The 21,252-nt window shown below is 45.8% G+C and overlaps 2 protein-coding genes across 3 annotated transcripts in view; one reads left to right on the top strand and one right to left on the bottom strand.

The window, feature by feature from the left end:
- The window catches only part of LOC126548588 (uncharacterized), a 31,004-nt gene extending 16,027 nt beyond the window's left edge, over positions 1–14,977 (top strand). Inside the window, exons 4-9 of one of the 2 annotated variants that reach the window (XM_050196843.3) lie at positions 3,883–4,007; positions 4,415–4,557; positions 8,265–8,534; positions 10,349–10,383; positions 14,633–14,775; positions 14,867–14,977. In XM_050196843.3, the coding sequence (XP_050052800.2) occupies positions 3,883–4,007; positions 4,415–4,557; positions 8,265–8,534; positions 10,349–10,383; positions 14,633–14,775; positions 14,867–14,941 (791 nt within the window). In that variant the 3' untranslated portion in view covers positions 14,942–14,977. The remainder of the gene's footprint in view (positions 1–3,882; positions 4,008–4,414; positions 4,558–8,264; positions 8,535–10,348; positions 10,384–14,632; positions 14,776–14,866) is intronic. The other variant, XM_050196844.3, reaches the window with a different exon arrangement.
- Positions 14,978–18,469: 3,492 nt separating this feature from the next.
- Positions 18,470–21,252, bottom strand: part of LOC126548571 (carnitine O-acetyltransferase-like) — a 53,232-nt gene continuing 50,449 nt past the window's right edge. Inside the window, exon 14 of the mRNA XM_050196803.3 lies at positions 18,470–19,076. Coding sequence (XP_050052760.1) covers positions 18,861–19,076 — 216 coding nt within the window. The 3' untranslated portion in view covers positions 18,470–18,860. The remainder of the gene's footprint in view (positions 19,077–21,252) is intronic.

Consider the following 21,252-nt stretch of genomic DNA (forward strand, 5'->3'; position numbering starts at 1 on the left):
GAAATTAAATCGAGTGGTTCTATTTTGGTTAGCTCCTAACATATCGATTAAGTGAGAACGCGGCCATCACATCTAAGACGCCAACCCGATGTTCGAGGACGAACTAGAGCTAAAAAGGCTATTGTACGCATACTGTAGGGGAGAATTATGAAGGTTATGTCATATCTATGCCGTTAATAATTCGATATATTTAAGGTGTCATACTTGCGGCTGAAGGTGACGAGTTTTCACATAGCACAGTCATATTATTATTATTATTATTATTATTATTATTATTATTATTATTATTATTATTATTATTATTATTATTATTATTATTATTATTTCCAAGAAAAGCTTTGCTTTAAATGTTCCTCAAAGAAAAGTTGACTATAGCCCCAGGTACACTTTGACATTGGCTGCAGCAGGGCAGAAAAATATATTGAAAGCATATTTGTAAAAACTGCACACTAACATGGAAGCAATATAAATTACGTTCGATACTATTGAAAAAAGTAAGGTAAGTCTAGGGCATCGAAAACTGTAAGTGCAGAGAAAATAAATTATGCAAATCGGACCTACAACACGCATCTATCTTGTTTATGATGAGATCGCTAAGAAAGCTTGGCAGTTCGGCGCATCATCGGCATGTCATAGTTTGTACGTAAGTTTGGTATACACCAGCACTCTGTATTCAGTTTTATAAAGGGCGATATGTTTTCTTATACTGACAATAGGGCTAAGATTTCGCAGGTGATTTTCCCCCTTTTTTTATATTAAATAAGTGCCAAGCGGTACTTAATTCAAGGTTGAGCATTGCTAATACGTTCAAGGTCGTGTTGAACCTCTGGGTGGTCACGGTCGCTAATGGTGCGGTAGATGATGCAATTGTCGGAAAATATGTGCAAAAACAAGACACGATACTGCGCCGGCCATTAATTTAGGTGCACAAGGGAGAGTAAATAGCCAAGCAAGTTAGCTTGCGTTATTCCAGTGGTAACTATATAAGGAATATGAAATACGAGTGCTGCCGAGAAAATTAAGGAGCCATGATAGCGTTAATGAGTAGATCCAGTCAGTGTTAATTCTAAGATCAGTCGCAAGCAAGGAGCACGATCAAACGCCTTAGCGAAATGAAGGGATACGCAATCGGCCTAACGCGGCTCTCGACTGCGAGTGTAGCAGCTGCCGTCGAGAGCCGCGTTAGGCCGGAAATAAGTCCTCTTGTTTATCGCTGGCGTGTAAATTTTCTTGTGCCGCATGCCGTTCTTCCTCGTTCTTACGCAAAGCGGGCAGCCCAGCAGTACGAAATAACATCAACCCAGAGGCACCAGGCCGATATCGGCACCATCAGTTCCCATAATACTGATCTCGAGACAGATACGCTTGTCTCCACGACTTTCGAAGAGCGCGTTGCGTGAGAAAGAGAAAGCCAGGCAAGCGTCGTGCGGAGAAAAAAAAAATTGGCCCACGGACGAACAAAAGGACACATTTCCAGCCTGGCGCGTCTCTCGACGGCTTCTGCCGGACCGGAAGTGTCGCGTAGGGACAGTTTGGCACGCGCTCGCGTGATCCGTGAACTTTTGCGCTCGACTGTACCTTCTTTTAGTAAGCAACTGTCCAGTTATTAGCGATTGATGAGATTTGATCGAAGGTCTAGCTTTAAACAAAGTGGCATTTTTTTAAATAGCGATTGATTGTCAAATACCCGTCGAAATGGTAAAGCTTTCCATAGTGTTGTATATAACTTCAGCTCCAACTTCAGCGGGCTTTACGCAGCGATTTCCCTCGCCAATGCTTTTCTAACCATACTAAGTGACAAAAAACAATCTTGATGTACGTTCTCCTTCCTTTTAACTGAGTAGGGTAACCAACTGGACTCTCTTCACGTTTGCCTCCATACTTAGACAAACAGCAATGCCAACTACAAACGAGGACGAAGAAGATAGGATCACAGCCAAAGCGCTTTTTGTTGTGATCCTTTTCGTCATCGTCTAGTTATGCTGTTTGTCAAATGTGAACTTCCACCAACTCGCCAAGCTTTCCATACTATAGCTTATACTTTCCTTATACATTTCCCCTTTTTTGATCAATGAAGACATTAACAGTCAGTCTAAGCGTACGTTTGAGGATGCATATGCAGTAAACTGATAAACTATGGTTCAGTAAACTGCAATGACAAGAAGAATTCATGGTTTGTAGTCAACCTCAGGAAGTTGTGCCAGAGCATTATCTATGCCAATTCATCGCAAATGACCCATATCGCCAGAAGGAAATTTCTGCTAGATTAAAAATGAATTGGAGCGTATACAGCACGCAGGCATGACCGGTGGGTTACCGTTATGTTTGAAAACTGTACAATTATTTCATTCTACAACTACTAACATATTGGGCAGAAACTTGATTAGCAGAGAAGCTTGATAATCCAAGGACCATGCAACGAGCGATGGAACTGAAAGTGGTAATAAAGAATGATGTAAGCAACGTTAACGGCGGTGGTCATTAGAGAGCAAACAGGTGTATTGCCTATGTTCTAATTGAGATTAAGAATTTGAACAGGCTTGGCCATGTCGCGCACATTACATGTAGTATATTAGAGTAACATAATCGCAGACGAGGCCGGTATAGGTGTGATCAGATTGGGAAATTTGCAGACATACGATGGAGTCAGCTGGTGCAATACAGCGGTAATGTCGAATAGGATGCCGCCGTCCTGCGGTGGACACAAGATTAGTCTGACAATGATGATTGTCTCTAATGCTGCACTCTTGTGCTTTACTCGAGACACAGAGCAGCCGTAAACGAGCCCTATACGTCTTTACTTTAATCGCCTTAAGTCGCCTATCAGCTAATGTAATAATTAGGCCTAATGTGTAGCTGCGAGAGATAAGGCGCAGAGAAATCAATGGTCACAAATGGGCGAGTTCTCGCTCGTGTTAAACGATGTAATCTGTGTAAGTGTCAGTTCCTTAAACCAATCTTTGACCAGAACTGTTAGAGCAAAGCCCGTTAGAGAACATCCGCAGCTCCTGAGGCAAACCAATTAAGTAACCATGACGCTATTATTGCGAACATTGGCATGTTGCATAGTAAGCTTATTGCATGCAATAACGTTCTACGAACGAAAGGTGCGCAATGTGAAAGCAGGTGATGCCGTGTTAACAAATTAAATGTTTCTGTATTTTTGTTGAACTAGCAGAGACGAGGAAGTGGTATGCAAACTACAAACACCGTAAATTTAGTATCTTAAAATAACTTTAGACAAATAAGCGTGTACGTATTGGTCAAGCTTGCACACCTCAATGCGCTGTTTCAAGAACAGGAAGGAAGGTTTGATGCCTAGAGCAGCGTTGCTGTCACCTTAGCTGCAATCGTTAGGCATGCCGCTTGCTTTATAATCGCCGTGAATTTGAAATAAAAGAGAAAGAAAATGTTCGTCTCTCCTGTAGCATTGGCGGCATAGCGTAAGATCCATCGGTGACATATGTGAAGGCGGAAAGCCGCGTGTAATCGATGTTTTTGTCGTTAAATGTGAACGTTCGAATGCCTGTTAGGCATATAACCTGCATAAATATAGATGAGCCCTGAAGTAGTGATCCAGAGACTTTGTATCACCCCTGCATGTACATCTGTTGTTTAAAATAAAGTTCAGTCATTTAAGCTTCGTCGTTTGGTAGAAGCTCACTGATATATGCACGTCTATATGTGCAAAGCCGTCGCGGAGTTGGAATCGCGCCATCCTATCCATAAGCTGGAGCGACTTGGATAAGACTTGTGCATCTGTGGCAGCCTTCTTCCTCTGTGCCAAATTTTATTTCTACATCAGCTTTCCCAACTGTTGTCATTTCTTTTCGGGTTTGCTGGCGCCATTATGTCAGTTCCAGGGCTCGTATGTGTGCGCAGTGTACGTGGCGTCCGTGGTGATTCCGGCGATCGTGGTCGCGCTGTCCTTCTGCTGCCTCCTGACGCTGACACGAAGCCCCATGCGGACTGTGGTGCCCTCTAGAGAGTCTGTCGCCTTCGTGCAGGTGCGCATACGTTATATGGACATTATGGTGTACACTATGCGCTGGATAATCGCAGGCACTGCGCCATGGTTTCGTCTGGCCACAGGTGCCAGTTATGTGCTAACCTTCCGGTGAACTTCAGCGTGTTCCGAATGCCAGGATTCATGGCAAAGGCGGTAGTTGTGGTAAGAAGCGGCAGAATACAGGTGATTCTGCGACGTTGCTGAGGTCGTTTCTTGAATGAGTTTGTTCGACGTCCTTGGGCTCAAACCACCACCAGCGGCTGTACGGGTAACTGGCGCCCTGTTCTGGCTGAGCCTACATTTGGAGATACATCAATACGACACCTTATGCTGCTGTGTTCCACTCGTCGCTGTTGTTTTCGCTACAGTTAGAGGGTTCGCTAGTCGGTATTTCTATTTCCGCAGAACGGCAAGACGGATGACATCACGCTGCGTCCGTACAAGTGGGTCTACCGCGGTACCGACCGCAGCTTGTCTCGGGAGCTGCATCTACAGGGCGGGAGGCCACAGTCCCCTAACGACGACAGCCTTCGCCATCCACCGCCGAGGCAAGTGCGCGGAAAGCAGACAGGAGTGGCTTGCTTACATGAATGGCTGTCTAGCATGTGCGCAAAATAGCTTTCTGAAGCAAACAGGCACAGACCGCGCGGTCAAGTTGCATCGTCGACTGGAGCGGAAACCACTAGCGCATTCGCAACTATGCACTATCACTAGTGGTCAATTGTGCAGTGTCGTCCTATCGCTGTAGAAGCGCCAGCTTAACCATGGGGGATCAAGACATGCACGCTAATACGTCGTTAGGCGTTATAATGGTTACATTTTTGCCTATGAAATAGAATAAACTGAAGTTCACACCATTAAATCGATACTAAGGTGTATGCGCTTGTACACTTATGCTAGAAGGCGCTCTAGGTTCCCAGGTGTTGTTTATTTGTGTTTGTGCGTGAGTGTGCGCGACAGGTGTAATAGATTAGGACTCGTTTGAATAAGCCCGAGGTCATCGGCGGCGGCGTCTATTGTGACAGGTTGAATACAGGCTTACGTATATATTCGTATAGCGCTTACCGGAGCACCACGACGGTTGGTGAGCAGTTTACTTCCCAGCTTAACTTTCCAATGTACGTGTTCAGAATTAAAAAAAAAAACATTTCGTCGCAGCCATTGCATCCGGCTTCGAATTAGAAAGGCGCGGTTGATATGTCGCCGTACAAAGCCCTTACTTGCGCGTCCAAATTTTAGCCTAAGTTGCAAGTGTTCCAGGAAATTAAATATTTTGAACCATGGCACGGAACTTATTCGGGCACTGAGAACTTTTGCTGTCGAGCGACCATTGCAATTAAAGGGGCCCTGAACCACCCATCGGGCTTGGTAAAATAACATAGTCCGTGGGTAGCTTACGTTGTTGTGAACATCTCAGCCAAGTTCTGCTGTCGTACGCGGTCCGTGGAGCTCGCAAGCGGAGCGCGAAGTCACCTTTTTCTCAAACGCTCTCGTTTCAGAAACCCCATGATCCTCGCTCTCTTCTGTGTGCTTTATTTCGTCATAAAGCACACTCCAATACGCGGCTGCTATTGGTCGCTGCGCTCGGCTAAACCGCGGCCACCGCGAGGTGCCGCCACGAGCCCAGTGGCTAAGCGCGCTGCGGCTCTCTGAGGACAGCCGCGTTTGGCTTACGTTTAGCGCGGCACAGGCACCAAATCGGAAATTTGAACTGCGCGCCACGGTGACGTCTCCGCCCTAGCCTTCGCAGTGCAAGGTATTGGAGGAGGAAGGTGAGCACAGCTGAGGCCGTGTTTGATTGCCGGTAACCCCGCTTCTACTGAACGCATTGAAGTACTTTTTGCGGCTAAGTGGTTCTGAAATAGTCTATCTTCACTTCAAATGTCTTTCTCCACTTCGATAAAAAGTAGTTCAGAGCCCCTTTAATACCCAGTCATTACGGTGCTATGTGCTATGTGCTAGACATGTATTTTAGTCGAAAATGATTTACGACGGATGCGAAGTGTAACCCTATAACGTATAACGGCTGATTCCACAGGTGTAATCAGTCGTTCTGCGACTACGGTGAGCAGAATAAACAGACAAATGAGCCCAAATTTGACGAGCACAATGCTTTACTGGCTGGACTAAATTAGAAAAAGCGTACGTTTAAGAAGGTAGGATTGTTAGAATCATGTACCAGCGCTAGCCCAGCTTGAAGTTCTTTTAAAGTAGTCAGTAAGCGACAGATTTCGAGTGCGTAAGAACATGGTGCCTGTCCGCGACTCGGTGGAAAGGTTTATTGAGAGCTACATCCTGGGTCGGTCGAGCAACCAGCCGGCGCTCATACGAATTGTCACAGGGTGCGGGAAGCTGAACAACTGCGTAAAAGCCCCGCAATTCCAGCAGATCTGCGCGGCTTCCTGTTCAACATATGGAATCCTTCACGAATGAGAGCGACTTGGCCGACGTATACAAGATAAAATGCGAAGCGTTTGAGGCGACGATAATCAAGCTACCGGACGCTTGGCGGTGAATCAGGTAGCCGAGAATTGGGAGGTTGGCCAAAGCACCTCGGTCGGTACACACACCGAGCCTTTGGAAGCGGTGCATGCGTTATGGCAGTAAAACGAGTAAGGCTGTTTGTGCGCAATATTACCAGCCGCGAGCCCTCCACCAGAACGAGGCGGTGGCGCGTGCGGCTCAGCCTTGCTGCGTGCTGTCTTGTCTCATCCAAAAGTTGAGGGCGGCATTAATTCTCGAGTAATGGCGACAAAGTCTTTCGTGTATGACCACCAGAGGTTCCATGCGTTAACGAAATCGAACAGCCACGGTCTCCATCTCTATTCAACATAGCGTGTCTTCGAAGACGGAGCCCGCAAGCACCTCAGTCGCTGCGAATATTGCAAAATAAATGTCAAATGTAAGTCCTCTGAAACACCATGTCGTATCATTGGAGCTTCACAGCGGGCAGGCGTTGAAAAACTCACATTGCACGCGTCCGTGTTTAATGTATACAGAGACAGTCTCTTCGCTGCGCCACAGATTTAATCTTGTTGCGTGAGTTACGTTCCCCGATTATTACGCAGAATAGGATGAACCGTTTTTGTTACTTCTCTTCAACAAACTTTGTTGAATCGGATCAGTGATTGGGAGTAATCTCGCGCCAGTTCATTTACACAGTAAGATAGGACTTAGCCTGGAGGTGTAGCTGGGTTGCAAAGCTGCGCCGCCCCTCACACGTCGCCTGTAAAGGCTGCTTCGCTACGTTATTTTCATCGATGAGGGAAAGCATATCTTGCTCCACAAGCCGGCAAAGCAAGTTTATGAGTGGACATATTCCTGTAGTCGTTTCAAAACATAACACCCGAGAATAATACGAATCTACACTAAAAAAGTAATGCAGCATAATACAATAGCTACGGAAGCAGGCAATTTCTTTCCACACAGCGACATTTTATGCGCGTATTTTTCAAACATGCGTTTGCGCGATATTGCAGCGGACGTTCTCAGAAATTTTCAATACTTAATTGCTCAGTAATAACAATAAGATTACACTGCATTCAAAAATAACCAATCATTCAACCCGACAACTTCGTTACGCTTTTCTTGCGGAAAAGGGTGCGCGCTGCGATAAAATAGAGAAATCGGTAGTTGCAATTTCGTCGCCGGTGACGCCGTTTGGACGCTAAATTCGAAAAGGCAAGTTGGGCTGTATTTCTTTCGCAATAAACAATCCTTAGACTTCCAGGCCTGGCTGACGACTAGGCCTCCCTTTTTTCCGTGGACCCTGACTGTATTTTCGCGTTAAACTTTATTTTCCAACCAAATCAAATTCAAAAATATGTTTGCGAACAATGACTTTTGAAATTCAATTCCTTCAGAGAGTCTTTTGCATTCCAGTGCAGATTTCAAAGTACCCCGGCACACTACCGTCTACATTCAAAGAAAACGTCAAAAACAAACAGGTGCAGCACCTGGTTAACAAATTCAATTAAAGTTTTATCGTTTACTCTGTTTTTTATGCTTTGGTTTTCTAAAAAAAAAATGGCTCGTTGTTTCACGAGGTTAATAGCGTACAACTTTAGACTGACCCGTCTTCAGCCACGCTCTTCACCAGCACCCCTGGTGTGTCGCTTAACTTAAAAAGAAAAAAAGAAAATACTTAACCCTACGTGGTGAGCAACGCGGACCCAATGCGCGCGACTTCTCGCGCCACGTACTGTTCCGGGTCCCCCTTTGACATCTCGCCGCATGCGTGCTCTCCCCATTACAGGTTTACGTTCAAACGCTGCTCGGGGTCGTGCGGCGGATATCTTTCTCGGCCTGGGCCCTCGCGCACCGACGGCGACCAGTCGAGCGCCAGCCAACCCGGCGGATCCCGTAAGGGGCGATCCGCCGACTCTGCACCCGGTTGCTCCACCGACGACTGCGGCGACGACGACGACTACGCCCTGGACAGCTTCATCAGCGATTCATTTGACGAGAGCGTGTGCGCAGCCGCCGTTGACTACCATCGTGGTGCTAGCCTCGCCAAAAACCCTCGGTGAGCCCCGTCCGCGCACCGGGTTCGAAATTGTCAAGTGTAACGTCCTGAAACGTGACAGTGGATTAACCGTGGACGCTGTAGTTGAAGAGCTCCAGATTAAATTTGAACACCGGAGATTGTTTACCGCGCTCACAAATCTAAGTACACGGACGTTCTAGCATTCCGGCCCCCGTCGAAATGCGGCTACCGCGACCGGTAATCGAACACGCTACCTCGTACTCAGTAGTAGAACGCCACAGCAACTGAGCAACAGCAGCGGGTCCGTCCAGTGTCGCAAGTCTCACAAAAAATTCGCAGCTTCGCCCGAAGTCATCTACAGTGAAAGTTCGATTTTTTTTATTTGGTTTGTTTATAGCGAACGAAACGTATAGCGCCGAAATCACGCCATCATAGAACTTAGAGCTACTGAGCACTGTTCCTCTGGTCGTTGTGTGCCTCCCGCTCAACGCATACAACCTCCATGTTTTGTTTATACTTTCGGCACAGCACTCGTCCTGCTGTGTTCCTTTCCTGGCCTCTCCTGCGTCACGTTTTCCTTTCTTTGCAGTGAGGGCGATAGCTAGCTCACTTTACTTGCAGTTTAATTCGCAGTGACGCCTGAGCGGGAAGCCATCGCGCTTTTCACTGGCCCGAATAAGGCGCTTTTTTATGTACGGAGTCTGAGACAGTCGAGTGTCACGAGCGAGCGTGCCTATATGCGTGTGCACCCGTGCTCAGTGCATTCGTTGCATCACGGACACAAATATCACGCGGCTACTTGCGGTCGTGTTTTGTAACGATGCGTTTCGTGTTTCAACATTAATGCGAGGCGTACTATGAGGAGCGATGCGCGTCCGACCGGTTAAAAAGTGCAGTTTTACGAGTTTCGGCCTATTGCATACATATCACGTCCCACGCATTTACTATATAATTTTAATTAACAATTATTGAAGATTCGCTATAAAATTAGTCGGAATACAAAAAAAAATTTATTCGCCCAAGCGACGGAAAACATTGCCTTGGTTCTGTCAAGCTACGTGACACTTGCATATCATTTTTTTTTTTGGCACAAGTTACGTGCGACACACGGTGTATATACGGTGTGATGATTTCTAACTTTTGCGGAATTTTTAAAAATCGCCTGTGGCAAATAGCATAATTGTTGTCCTTTAGCTGGCTTATTCGTAGAGGCGGACATAACTAGCACGAGAAATCGAAACACATATTTAACTAATTAACGTAAATTGATTAGTTGTCTTAATTACTTCAGAGCAAATACTGCAATTTACGAGTTGTAACCGGTGAATTTGCAAGACGTATCCACTTGAAATTAATTTCCAGGATTACACCAGTTCTGAGATATTATGTCACCAAGTGCGGAACGAAACACATGGGCATTCCGGTTGCTTGTCTGCTTAGATTCATAAAAGCGCGTTTCGTTAAAATGTAAGTGGAACAAGTGCATTTTTACTGCGAGTTTGAAGGCGACTATCTACGGCGAGGTTTATAGGGCGCATATCTCCAAACTGGTATCATTTTGGAAATTAATTTTGAAGGATACGCCTTGCAAGCTCACCGGCTACAATTCGTAAATTGCAATATGTGCCCTAAAATAATTTATTAGGCAGTTGGTGATTTCTTCAGTTACTTAAGTATGTTTCGATTTCTCTCGCAAGTGATGTCCACCGCTATGAATAATCCAGATCAAATACTAGAATTATGTTATCTGCGACAGGCAATACTTAAAAATTCTGTGAAACTTAAAAATGATCACCCAGTTATATATGTACTTTATTCCCTGCTCCAACCCCGTTTTTTTTTTTTTTTTTCAGCACCACTGGAGTGAGCAAGGCGACCAGTACCGTAGGTAAGAAATTATGCTCACTGTGAAACTGATCTCGCGGTGCTCATGTTTAATTGCAACCGGCGTCGTAACAATTTTTTTTCTTGAAGCTTATGCTCTTGATGTCAGGACGTCCCGCTATTGGCAGCAACTTCCTGCAAAACCAAATACCAAAAATTTAAACGCGAGCAAGTTAACCTGCAACGCGACCACGTCCGCCAGAGCCTAACGATGGCGTGGTTAACGTTGAACGGCGTGCTTAGCAATTACATCCGCCACTGGCGCGCACCCACACCGCGCTCCCAAGCAAAATGCCTAGGATTGACCCGACGTACTTTGCTTCTGGGTGCGGGATGCACGATGACGCGACAAAGTGCAACTGCCGGCCGAATCTGTACTTGTGAAGCGTGCTGATACGTGGCCATTCAAAGTTCACCAAAGCGCGGAAACATTTTCCTCGGGTAGTAATTCTGTGCCGTATATAAATCGTATCGTTTAACAGCCCACGAAAAGCGGAGTCGGAACATTTGTTGACCGTTTTCTGCGGCAGCACCGCGCCCAAAAGCTGGGCTGAAGCTGAATTTTGCATCTCGCTGCTTTTAAGTAGCCGAGACTACTGCTAGAGATAATACAAACAAGAGATCGAAAATGAAACGTTGTAAAGCCGGTGCCTCGAAAATTTGCCTGAAGGTTAAGGTAACCTTGATGCCATAAAAATAAGTGAAAATTGTTCTTCTGTATGCTCCTACGCGCTCTGCACGCATTCTCCAAGTTTGCCTCAAACACATGCATCTATTGTGGCATACGTACGCACCTTATTCAGCGAGAAGCTACGAACAACAGACTGAAAAGCAACATTGATCGGTGACTCCTTCAGCTACTCTGCTGTTGCCGATTTGGCCCCCTTCAGGAATATGTCTGAATAAACTTACTCGAAGTTGTGAACTCTCATAAAAAATGGCGGCGCCATCACAGTTGTTTCTTTGTATGCATATCTTGCAATCTTGCGCTACTCCATCCTTCGACAACTTTCTCGAACAATCTATTTTTCGCAAAACCTTTATGAAACATTCGCAAAGCCATAGAACGAGACCATATTCGTACACCGGACGGAAAAATTCACCGATGATTACGATACTCCCTAATGCGAACCTTGAGCGCAGATCTATGCGTGTTTCCATTTCGCTATATATACAGGGTGTTTCAGCGAACACTTTCAAAATTTTTTAAAGGTTGCCTGTGGCAGATAGCTCAATTCTAGTTTATGAGCCGGTCTACTCGAAGCGGCGGACACTACTTGCACAAAAAATTAAAATGCAAAATCGACTAATTAACAAGAATTCACCAATTAACTTTTAGCTAATTATCTTATGACCCATACTGCAATTTACAAATTCTAGCAGTGGACTTCGCAAGGCGGATCCACTTGGAACGAACTCTCAGGACTTCACCAGTTTCGATATATAAATTCCCAAACTTTGCTGAGAAATGCATTGGCCTTCTAGTTACTTGTGTGCTTCAGTGCATGAAACGACGTTTTGTTAACAAATTAATTGGAGCGCCAATGCATTTCTCCGCAAAGTTCGGGAATTTATATATCGAAACTGGTGTCATCTTGAAAATTCGTTTCAAGTGGATCCGCCTTACGAACTCCACGGCTAGAATTTGTAAATTGCAATATGTGCCATAATGTAATTGGTCATAAACGTAATTTGTGAATTTTTATTAATTAGGCGATTTTGCATCTCAATTTTTTTTTTTTGCAAGAATTGTGCGCCGCTTCGAGTAGACCAGCTCATCAACTTGAATTGTGACATTTGCCACAGGCAACTTTTAAAGATTTTTGAAACTGTTCGATGAAACGCCCTGTATATATTGGCTAGCGCGGACAGCCTCGTGCTGCACGTACGTTGTAGATGGAGAGAAGTGTGGCGCGACTGCCTCGCTAATCGGGAGATCGTGAGAGGCAGCGCGTGGGTGACGTGTGCACGCGATTCATAGCAGCCGCCGCAGACGGGCAACTGCTCATGCAACACTTTGTTTCCATATGTCTGACGCGCTATTCTGGGAATTAGCATTCGTCGCCGCAGGGCCCGTCTTGCGCAGCACTGCGTTCTGGTTCTCACGCTTTCGCCATACCTTCCTCCTCCGCCTTCCTCCTCGCGCTCTCCTCTCTATCGCCCTCTTTCATCACCCGCTGCGCTCCGCGTTCGCGCTTTCATCCTTCGCTGTGTTTGTTCCCTCGGTTACGAGGGACGCCGAGGCACGCCGACACTCAACGCTGGAACGGCCGCCTAAGAGCTGCGCCCTAAAATTCGGGATTCGCCGTTATGAGTACTTCACGATTTATAAGGCATTTCAAATATAATTCTTTTCATCGATTATTTTGCATTTGGTGCACTACCTTGGCGTGCACAGTTGTGTATACAGTGCCTTAAGGGAATAGTTGAAGCCAGGCGACATATGAACAAGTTGAGCTTGTGAAATTCCTATTGGTATTCTGGGTTCCGCCGAGAAGGCTTCGGATTAAAATGAACATGCGGAGCATTGAACGGCACACCCATATCTAGGTCATGCACGAGCATGCTTGCGAACCACCAATCGAACCTGCGGCCTCGAGTTCGGCCGCGGTAGAGGCCCAGCGACGCCAAAGGAGGGTCGAGCACCATTTCCTCCGTTAGCGCTAAGGTCGGCTCTTTTTCGAGCTGTTCTGACGTCTAGATGCTAAGAGTTCTTCACCAGTTTCACTCCTATCCGCCGCGGTGGCTCTGTGATGGCATTCTGCTGCTGAGCACAAGGTATCAGGTTCGATTATTGGCCGCCGCGGCCGCATTTCGATGGGGGGCGTAGAGCAAAAACGCTCGTGTGCTTATATACAGGGTGTCCCACATAACTTGAGTCAAGAATTCAAAAATGAAAGGCGCGTCGGAAGCGAATTGAACCGAACGCATACTATTCGCAATAGCCTAGAGTAACTCAGACATTTTTTGCTCCAAAGCTCACTAATTAATTACCCAGCGTTTTAATTATTGGCTGAGGACCCAAGTATGATACGCAGATTTGTAGAGCACCTTCAGAAGCCACCGATCGAGTTGCTTCCTTTACGATACGTCTCACGTGGTCCTTTTTTCCGGGTTGCAATGAAAGCCCGCAAAATATGAAAGCCACGTGACGGAGCGCTTGCGCAGTGGTATCGTGCTGCTCTAAAGCGTGCGTTTGGTAAACAAGATCGGCTCCCGTCGGATGAAGGCGCAAATACGGCCGAGCGCTGCCGATGAGATAAAGAACGCCCTGCCGCTTCACCGTCGCCCGTCGCCAGTCACGATGCAGCCGACCTTGTTCACCGAACACACGCTTGAGAGCAGCACAAGCGCTCCTTCACATAACTTTTTTTTACATTTCGCGGGCTTTCTTTGCAACCCGGAAAAAAGGACTACGTGAGACGTATCATAAAAGAAACAATTCGATCGGTGGTTTCTGAAGGTGCTCTACAAATCTGCGTCTGCGTATCATACTTGGGGTCCTCTGTCAATTATTAAAAAGTTGGGTAATTAAACTTAATGAGTTATGGGGTAAACAAAAAATTCTCCGAGTTGCTATAGGCTATTGCAAATAGTATGCGTTCAGTTTAATTTTCTGGGATCGAATCCCGGCCACGGCGGCCGCATTTCGATGGGTGCGAAATGCGAAAGCACCCGTGTACTTAGATTTAGGTGCACGTTAAAGAACCCCAGATGGTGCAAATTTCCGGAGTCCCCCACTACGGCGTTCCTCATAATCAGAAAGTGGTTTTGGCACGTAAAACCCCATAGTTTATTTATTTATTATTTTCTTCCGACGCGCCTTTCATTTTTAAGTTCTTGGCTCAAGTTATTTGGGACACCCTGTATATAGGCACACGTTAAAGAACCCCAGGTTGTCAAAATTAATCCGGAGCCCTCGTCTATGGTGTCCCCCATAGCCAACTGCTTCATGAATCAATCAGTTTTACCCCACTCAGATTTCCTCCCTCGTCATACTCTTTAGCTCTCCTGAAGTTTTGCCATGCACACCAGGACAACGATTTTGGCAAATCATACTCGTGGAGCTGGAGCGCGTATGCGCCGAAATACGTACGTGTTCCCGCATTGGAGAACGCGTACTTTGTTTTCAAGCACCGCAGGTGGCAATAGATAAGCATTCCACCAAGCCTCCATACAGCTCCAGCTCTTAATTTCTTCAACAGCACCATAGCCAAATATACTGAAATAAGCCAGGGTTCAATATGACGCAGACTCGACTCTCGCAGAGCCCGAAAGGGAGCGACGCGTCCAGTTGCGTCGCGGAGCGTCTGCGTACCGTGGCGAGGACTCCCTGGCCAGCCTGACCAACCTCGAGCTGATCGCCAGGCAGTGGAGGACGTCCGCGATGCTACGGGTACGGCGCTTCACCAACATATTTCCGCACCTGACTCGATATGGTTGGGTACGGCTTATGACTTTTCTCCTTTTCTGGCATGTGCGTGCAGAGGATTTGGAGAAGTTCTGAAAGAGCTTCGTCCAGAAAGCAGATTCGCCTGGACCAGCCCATGGCAAGAGACTAGCAGCTGTGTTTGGAATAAACTGTTTGTTTGGAAACATTTTTTCTTTATCGGCTCATCCTGAAAGCGCATGCCACTGAAGACAAGAAATTATTGTGGGATAGAGCTCCCTTGGGCCCGGAATGCAAGAAAATAAGGCGATCTTCACTGTACAACTGGCTAATTGATGGAGCTCCTAGGCATGCAAGCTGGCTCCGTGTAAGCTGAAAGATGTTGGCGCATGTGAAGCCATATCTGCTTTTGGTCCTTGTACTTCATGTCAGCTCCTTAGCATAATGAGTGCAGCTACAACGGTCTCTGGTAAGCAAAGTGTACGCTGCGGAGTGTACGCATAGGCAGGCATGTGGGTGTGTTTTCCGTTGACGTCCATGCAATTGCCCTTGAGAGGGATATACACGGCCCCAGCAAAATATAAGCCATTATTGCGCATGACATGCACATAATTCTATTAAACAAGGCCCTCCTTCACCTTCAACAATACTCCCGACTTTAAAGGGCCGTGCCGCTGAATTTTCATTATGGCCATTAATTTTGCGGTGGAGGCACTTGAGGTTCGTACTACCTAGAGAGCTAGTACTGTTCTCTTGCCTCGACACAACAAATACGTTACATTGAGAATGTTCATTACATGCAGCGATAAAGTGCTCTAAGGCTATATTTTGTAACAGTACAATATCGTCACGGATATATACGCATCGTGTAACTACATCGTGTAAATAGTTTTATACCTGTGACATTTTGGTGGAGGTGCGGGGTAATCGACGCAGAATCTCCATGAACCGTCCTTTTCGACCAGCACGAAAGGGGACGCCTAGGGACTTGACGATGGCTCAATGATGTCTTTCGCTAGCATCTTGTCTACTTCTGTTTTGATGACGTGATGCTCCGGAGCCGACACTCGGTAGGGTCGCCGATGGATGGGTGGATTATCGCCTGTATGTATACGATGTTTGACAAGCGACGTCTGGCCTAAGGGTCGGTTGTTCAGGTCGAATATATCCTTGTAGGAAAGCAGTAGACTGCAGAGCTGTTCAGTCTCTGCAGGAGTGAGATTCGGGGCGATCATTTTCCTAATGTCAGTACATTTAGCAGACCGAAAAGGCTCGCAGGAAGCGTTGACGGCAAAAATCTCAATGCAGTTAACTTCGAAAGCAGTGTTTGTAGCCAGGGTGATATCTTTCGGCAGAATTTGCTTAGCGAGCCCGAAATTCGCCACAGGGAGATACGTGCGATTGTCTGTGACCCTCACAATTGTATGCAGAACAGTAACGTTGTGGGTGAGAACGATGGCAGTTATGGGAGCGGAGATGTAATCACCATCGGGAACTGGCGTAGCAGGCGACATTTCGATGTATGTCAAGACCTGCGGTGGAACGTGAACAAAATCAGTCTTTCCAAGGCGAATTTCGTGTGGTGTCGGAGGAACGTCCAGTAGAGGCAGGTGAAGACACACAGTACTTGAACAATCGATGAGCGCTGAATGGGCGGAGAGGAAGTTTAGGTCTAGTATGAGGCCATGGGGGCATTGGTCAAGCACAGTGAAAAGGACGACAGTATGGAGGCCGGAAATGCTCACACGTGCAGTACACATTCCAACCACGGTCACCGTGCTACCGTCGGCAATTTGTATGAACCGAGTAACGGCAGGCAATTTTCTTTAAATGGCAGCTGGTCATAATCGATACGTGTGCTCCGGTATCTATGAGTGCTATGACGGGTGTGCCATCAACTTGGACGTCAAGAAGGTTATTTCTCGTAAACAGCGTCAAAGGAGGATTTTGCGGCGAATGCGACATTGAAGCACCACCTCGAGGTGCCGCATTGCCTAGTTTTCCTCCTGGGACGGTCCTGGGTAGGTCAGCGACGGCGAGCGGTGAAGCTGGGGCGGACGTGGCTGACGACGTTGAGGCGAGGGCAAGCAAACATAGCGGCGAGTCGACGTAGTGGCGTCGGAAGCGTCATAGAAGCGACGGGGTGAGGAACTTCGGGGCGAACTTGCATTTCGGAAGGTGTTTCAAGGAGGGGACGTCAACGGCTCCGGCAGTGATGGGAAACATGACCGATTCGGCGCAGCAGAAACAGATCGGTCTGTCCTCAGCTGTACGCAAGTCCGATGGATTACTGGTAGTGTAGGGATAACGGACACTGTGAGGTGGACTGCGATAGAACCGAGGCATAGGAGCAGGGCGGGTGTCAGGGCGACTCAACGAGCAGGCGCTGGGAAGACCCATATTAGCGATTTCCTAGCGAACCACGGACTGGATCAGCGATATCGTCTCGGCAGTGTTGTTCCAAGACGTCTGTTGAGGCAAGGCAAAAAACATTGCTTCGAGTTCACGGCGTACAATACGGGTCACGTTTTCGCTTGGTGGTGGCGAGCTAGATTGGTCGGTGGGGTCGGTACAGTAAAAGGTCGCTGCAGTATTTGGAAGCCGTGTAAACTGCTTGTGTATATGGCAACTCGTCGCCTGCTCAAAACGGCGGCATTCCTTCACGATGGCGTCGACAGTCGATAAGTTTCTAAAGACCAGAAGGTTGAATGCGTCGTCCACGATGCCTTTGATAATGTCCAACCTTGTCCGCCTCTGGCATGGACACGTCGATTTTATGACAGAGGGCTAGGACGTCCTGGATGTAGGAGACATAAGACTCGGTAGCAGTTTGGGCACGCCTGGCGAGTTGTTGCTTGGCGGCTAGTTGTCGACCAGTCGGATTGCCAAAAACGTCGGACAGCTTCTCTTTGAACAAGTCCCAGCTGGTTAGCTCTTCTTCGTGTGTGTAAAACCACGTTCGCGGTGTTCTGTCGAGGTAGAACATGACACTGGCCAGCATTAGGGTCGGATCCCACCTGCTCACCTTGCTGATACGCTCATACATCTTCAACCATTCTTCTACGTCAACACCTTCGAGGCCGGTGAACTTGCCGGGGTCTTGTGGCTGAGCTAGAGCAACGTACTGGGTATGCGTAGTCGGCATTGCAGCTGCAGACGCGGTGCCTTCTACTGGAAGCATGGTCCCAGGCTGGGTGAGACGTCCGCCGCGGAGCTCCGTGGCGAAGACGCATACCCCACAACTCCACCAAAATGTTGTGGGTATAAAACCATTTACACGATGTATTTACATGATGCATATATATACAGCAGCCCAGAATCCCGAGAGGCTGTTTTCCACTTCGTTGTCTTCACCGTCGACAACCTTGTCCTCTTTTTCCACCGTAACAATATTTTCTATTCTTTATGCCTTTTGTAATTGGCTCTTAGGAAGCCCCACTGTCATCTGTGGTTGGGCACTCAGACTGATAAGAAATGAAATGAATGGTTACAATGTGTGGCCTCAGTACCAGAATGGAAATATTACTTTCATCGTCCTTGTCCTTCAGTGCATACTTGCACCTTTAATCTACAATGTAAAACCCTACGAATCTAGTCTTGGAAGTATTCATGCTTAACACCAATACAGGAGTGTCACCAGGTTCAGTGACCTCTGCAGAAATCGGAAGGTAGAAATGACACCGAATAGGCTACACATAGATGAAGGTTATTTAAGCTTTTATTTGTGAAACAGTCAGTTTTGGTAAACAATAATGTATCCATTTCTAGACTCTTAACTACAATGTAAAACATGATTTTTGATGAAGGCATTGACTTCCTGGCATACACCACCCAAACCTTCTCTGGTCACTGTTAAGTAGAACTCAGGTACATAGTATTTTTTGATCAACACAATGGGTGCAAAATTTGCTTAACGACTCTTGTGACACGTATAAACAAGCAACGTCTATCTTAGCAGTTTGATCAAAGCTATAAAAAACATATGCACTGCATCAATAGTTTCTTAGAATGCACTTCTCAACCCCTGAGAAAACGCCAACAATTTGTTCTTCACAGCTGCACAATAGCATACTGATGCATAACAATCCTTGCTACAACTTTGATGGCTGTGCAAGCCTGAGGCAATCATGCATCTGAGTCAAGCTTTCCTCCAGGGCATCCCTAAATTTCCCAGTGGATGTGGTGGCACAGCTATTGAAGGATGACAGGCCAAATGTGACAGTGTGTGCTTGTGGGTTATAACAGCAGCCATAGCCATCCTTGACAAGTGGGCCATAAAACATGACTGCATCGCACTGTGTTGCCACCTGCAAGTCCAAGGTTCATGTTAGATGGTGCTAAACAGCTTGGCCACATAAAAAAACAGCTTTCACATATGCAGTATCAAGGAAAGGATTATTGCATCGTACGTTTCTGCAATGACAGTCCCATAATATTAAAAATGGGGGGATTCAACATAAAGAGGACATTTTTGCCAACCAAGCTTGTCGGCAGTAGTTAAAATCAAAATTTGCAGAATTCCCAATACAACTATGTATTGAGAACCTGCTAATTAAGCTTAAAGATTGGTTAGAAACCACCAGTTTCGAGAAATATGACCTGGAAATGTGCCGTGAAATACATTGCTCTTCCAGGTAAGCTTCTTGTACTAAATTTTTCCACAGTGCGGAAACGTTAACTAGCACAGTAGTGACACTGTGGATTTTGCACACTTAATCCTTGAAACTGGTCCAAGGCGCAGAGTTTCTAGCAGAACAGTATGCTTCGAGTACTGGCTGGCTTCAATACTGTAATTACAGCATGCCCCCTAAAGCCATTATTTCAATGGTAATTATAATGAAACTTAATACCTAACCATACTGACATTACCAAGCAAATTCTTGTGCCCACCGCTGCTGTGAAGCTTGGACATTAAAAATTATTTCGTCAAATCCCTTACATGTTTCTTTATATAATCTGAGACAGTCACCAAAAAACACAGCACAGGCTACAGAAGAATACAGACATTAATTCCTCTCTATATATGTAGACACACACATTTGTTTGACCAGAGCTCTTGTCATTCAGTGGTTGCAGAGTTCCATACTGAAATTGCCAAAGCTTACCTACCAAACTGAAAATTTCAAAGTTGATAAAATCACAAGCCTGAGGAGGGGAGAGAGAGAGGCGAGAGAGCAAGAATTCTTTTATAAACCGAATTGGCCCGAGCACATGCCTTTTGTAGGATATATACGCACTTTATTAATGATAACTTACCTTTAAACACAGCACACAAGTAGCAACAAACTTGGAACAGCAGAAACTGACAAGCAACACATAGCTTTTAGATAAGACTTTCCGTCAACATTACTGTTGCCATTTTCCGTTGCTTCAGGAACATGTCTGTACAAACTTGCTCAAAGTAAGTAGCCCTGTTGCGTCCTTTCACCATCGGAAGACTTCCAATGGAAGTTGAAAATCAATGAGGGAAACTTTTTTGCAAACAATTTATTTTTGAAGCTTAATGCAACATTTTTAAAATTTTATAATGGGCCAAAATTTGTAAAGTTTATGAAATTTTCAGGAGATATAACAGGCATGTGTAAAGGAAAATCAGGTGCTGCAGTCATTCAACCACTATGGGAATTGTGAGTAGTATACTGACTTCTCTATAATTTGGCACCATTGCATTGTGTCCTCGCCTTGCAACATTTCTTTTGAGGTGTGTAACATTCACAATGAAGTCATCTCGTGTAATTTTCACTACATAAATTATTCTCAACACTTTCAGGCATGTGTGCCATTACGTCTAGATATCTCAGCAGTAATGGGTAATTACTGTTGACATTTTGCTATTATTATCCCAAATACAGTCTCATAGTAAAAATTAGAAGCCAAATAAGGTTATAAAACCTTGCCACAAAACAAATTTATTCTGATAAATTAACAAGACTGCTCAGAATAAGAAAGATGAAGTTTCCCACAATGGCTGAATGATGGTGAATACAGGCACTGATATAAGATTCCTATCTAACGTTCTTAGTGTGAAGCTCTATGGTTGCTAGGAGCCCTGTGGCACTCGAATGCACTAGAACATTCTACTCTCGGGGCCTTGGAGTAGAGTATGCTTGATACAAACCAAATCGCACAACCTAGAACCAGTTCTTGTCATATACACTGTATATTCTCGATCGTATGAACAAATCTACATGTAACTGAAGTCTACCAATGAACCAATATGGACAAATGAAATACAAACAGTAAAGAATAAAGTATAACACTTCAGTACAAACTAAAATGTGTGATTTCACACAATCTATTCGACACATACTTGAATACTAGCCAGATATGATGCAGGCTCCAAACTAAGCATGCAAATCAAAATAATACCAACATAGCGCAAACTCTGGAAAAAGGAAACAAACAAATTGAAGGACGTTTAAGCTTTGCCTTTAAGAGTGGAATGCAATAGCATTCAAATATCCCTAACTGCTTTTTGCGCTC

This window comes from Dermacentor andersoni, chromosome 1 (genome assembly GCF_023375885.2).
Source record: "Dermacentor andersoni chromosome 1, qqDerAnde1_hic_scaffold, whole genome shotgun sequence".
NCBI lineage: Eukaryota > Metazoa > Arthropoda > Arachnida > Ixodida > Ixodidae > Dermacentor > Dermacentor andersoni.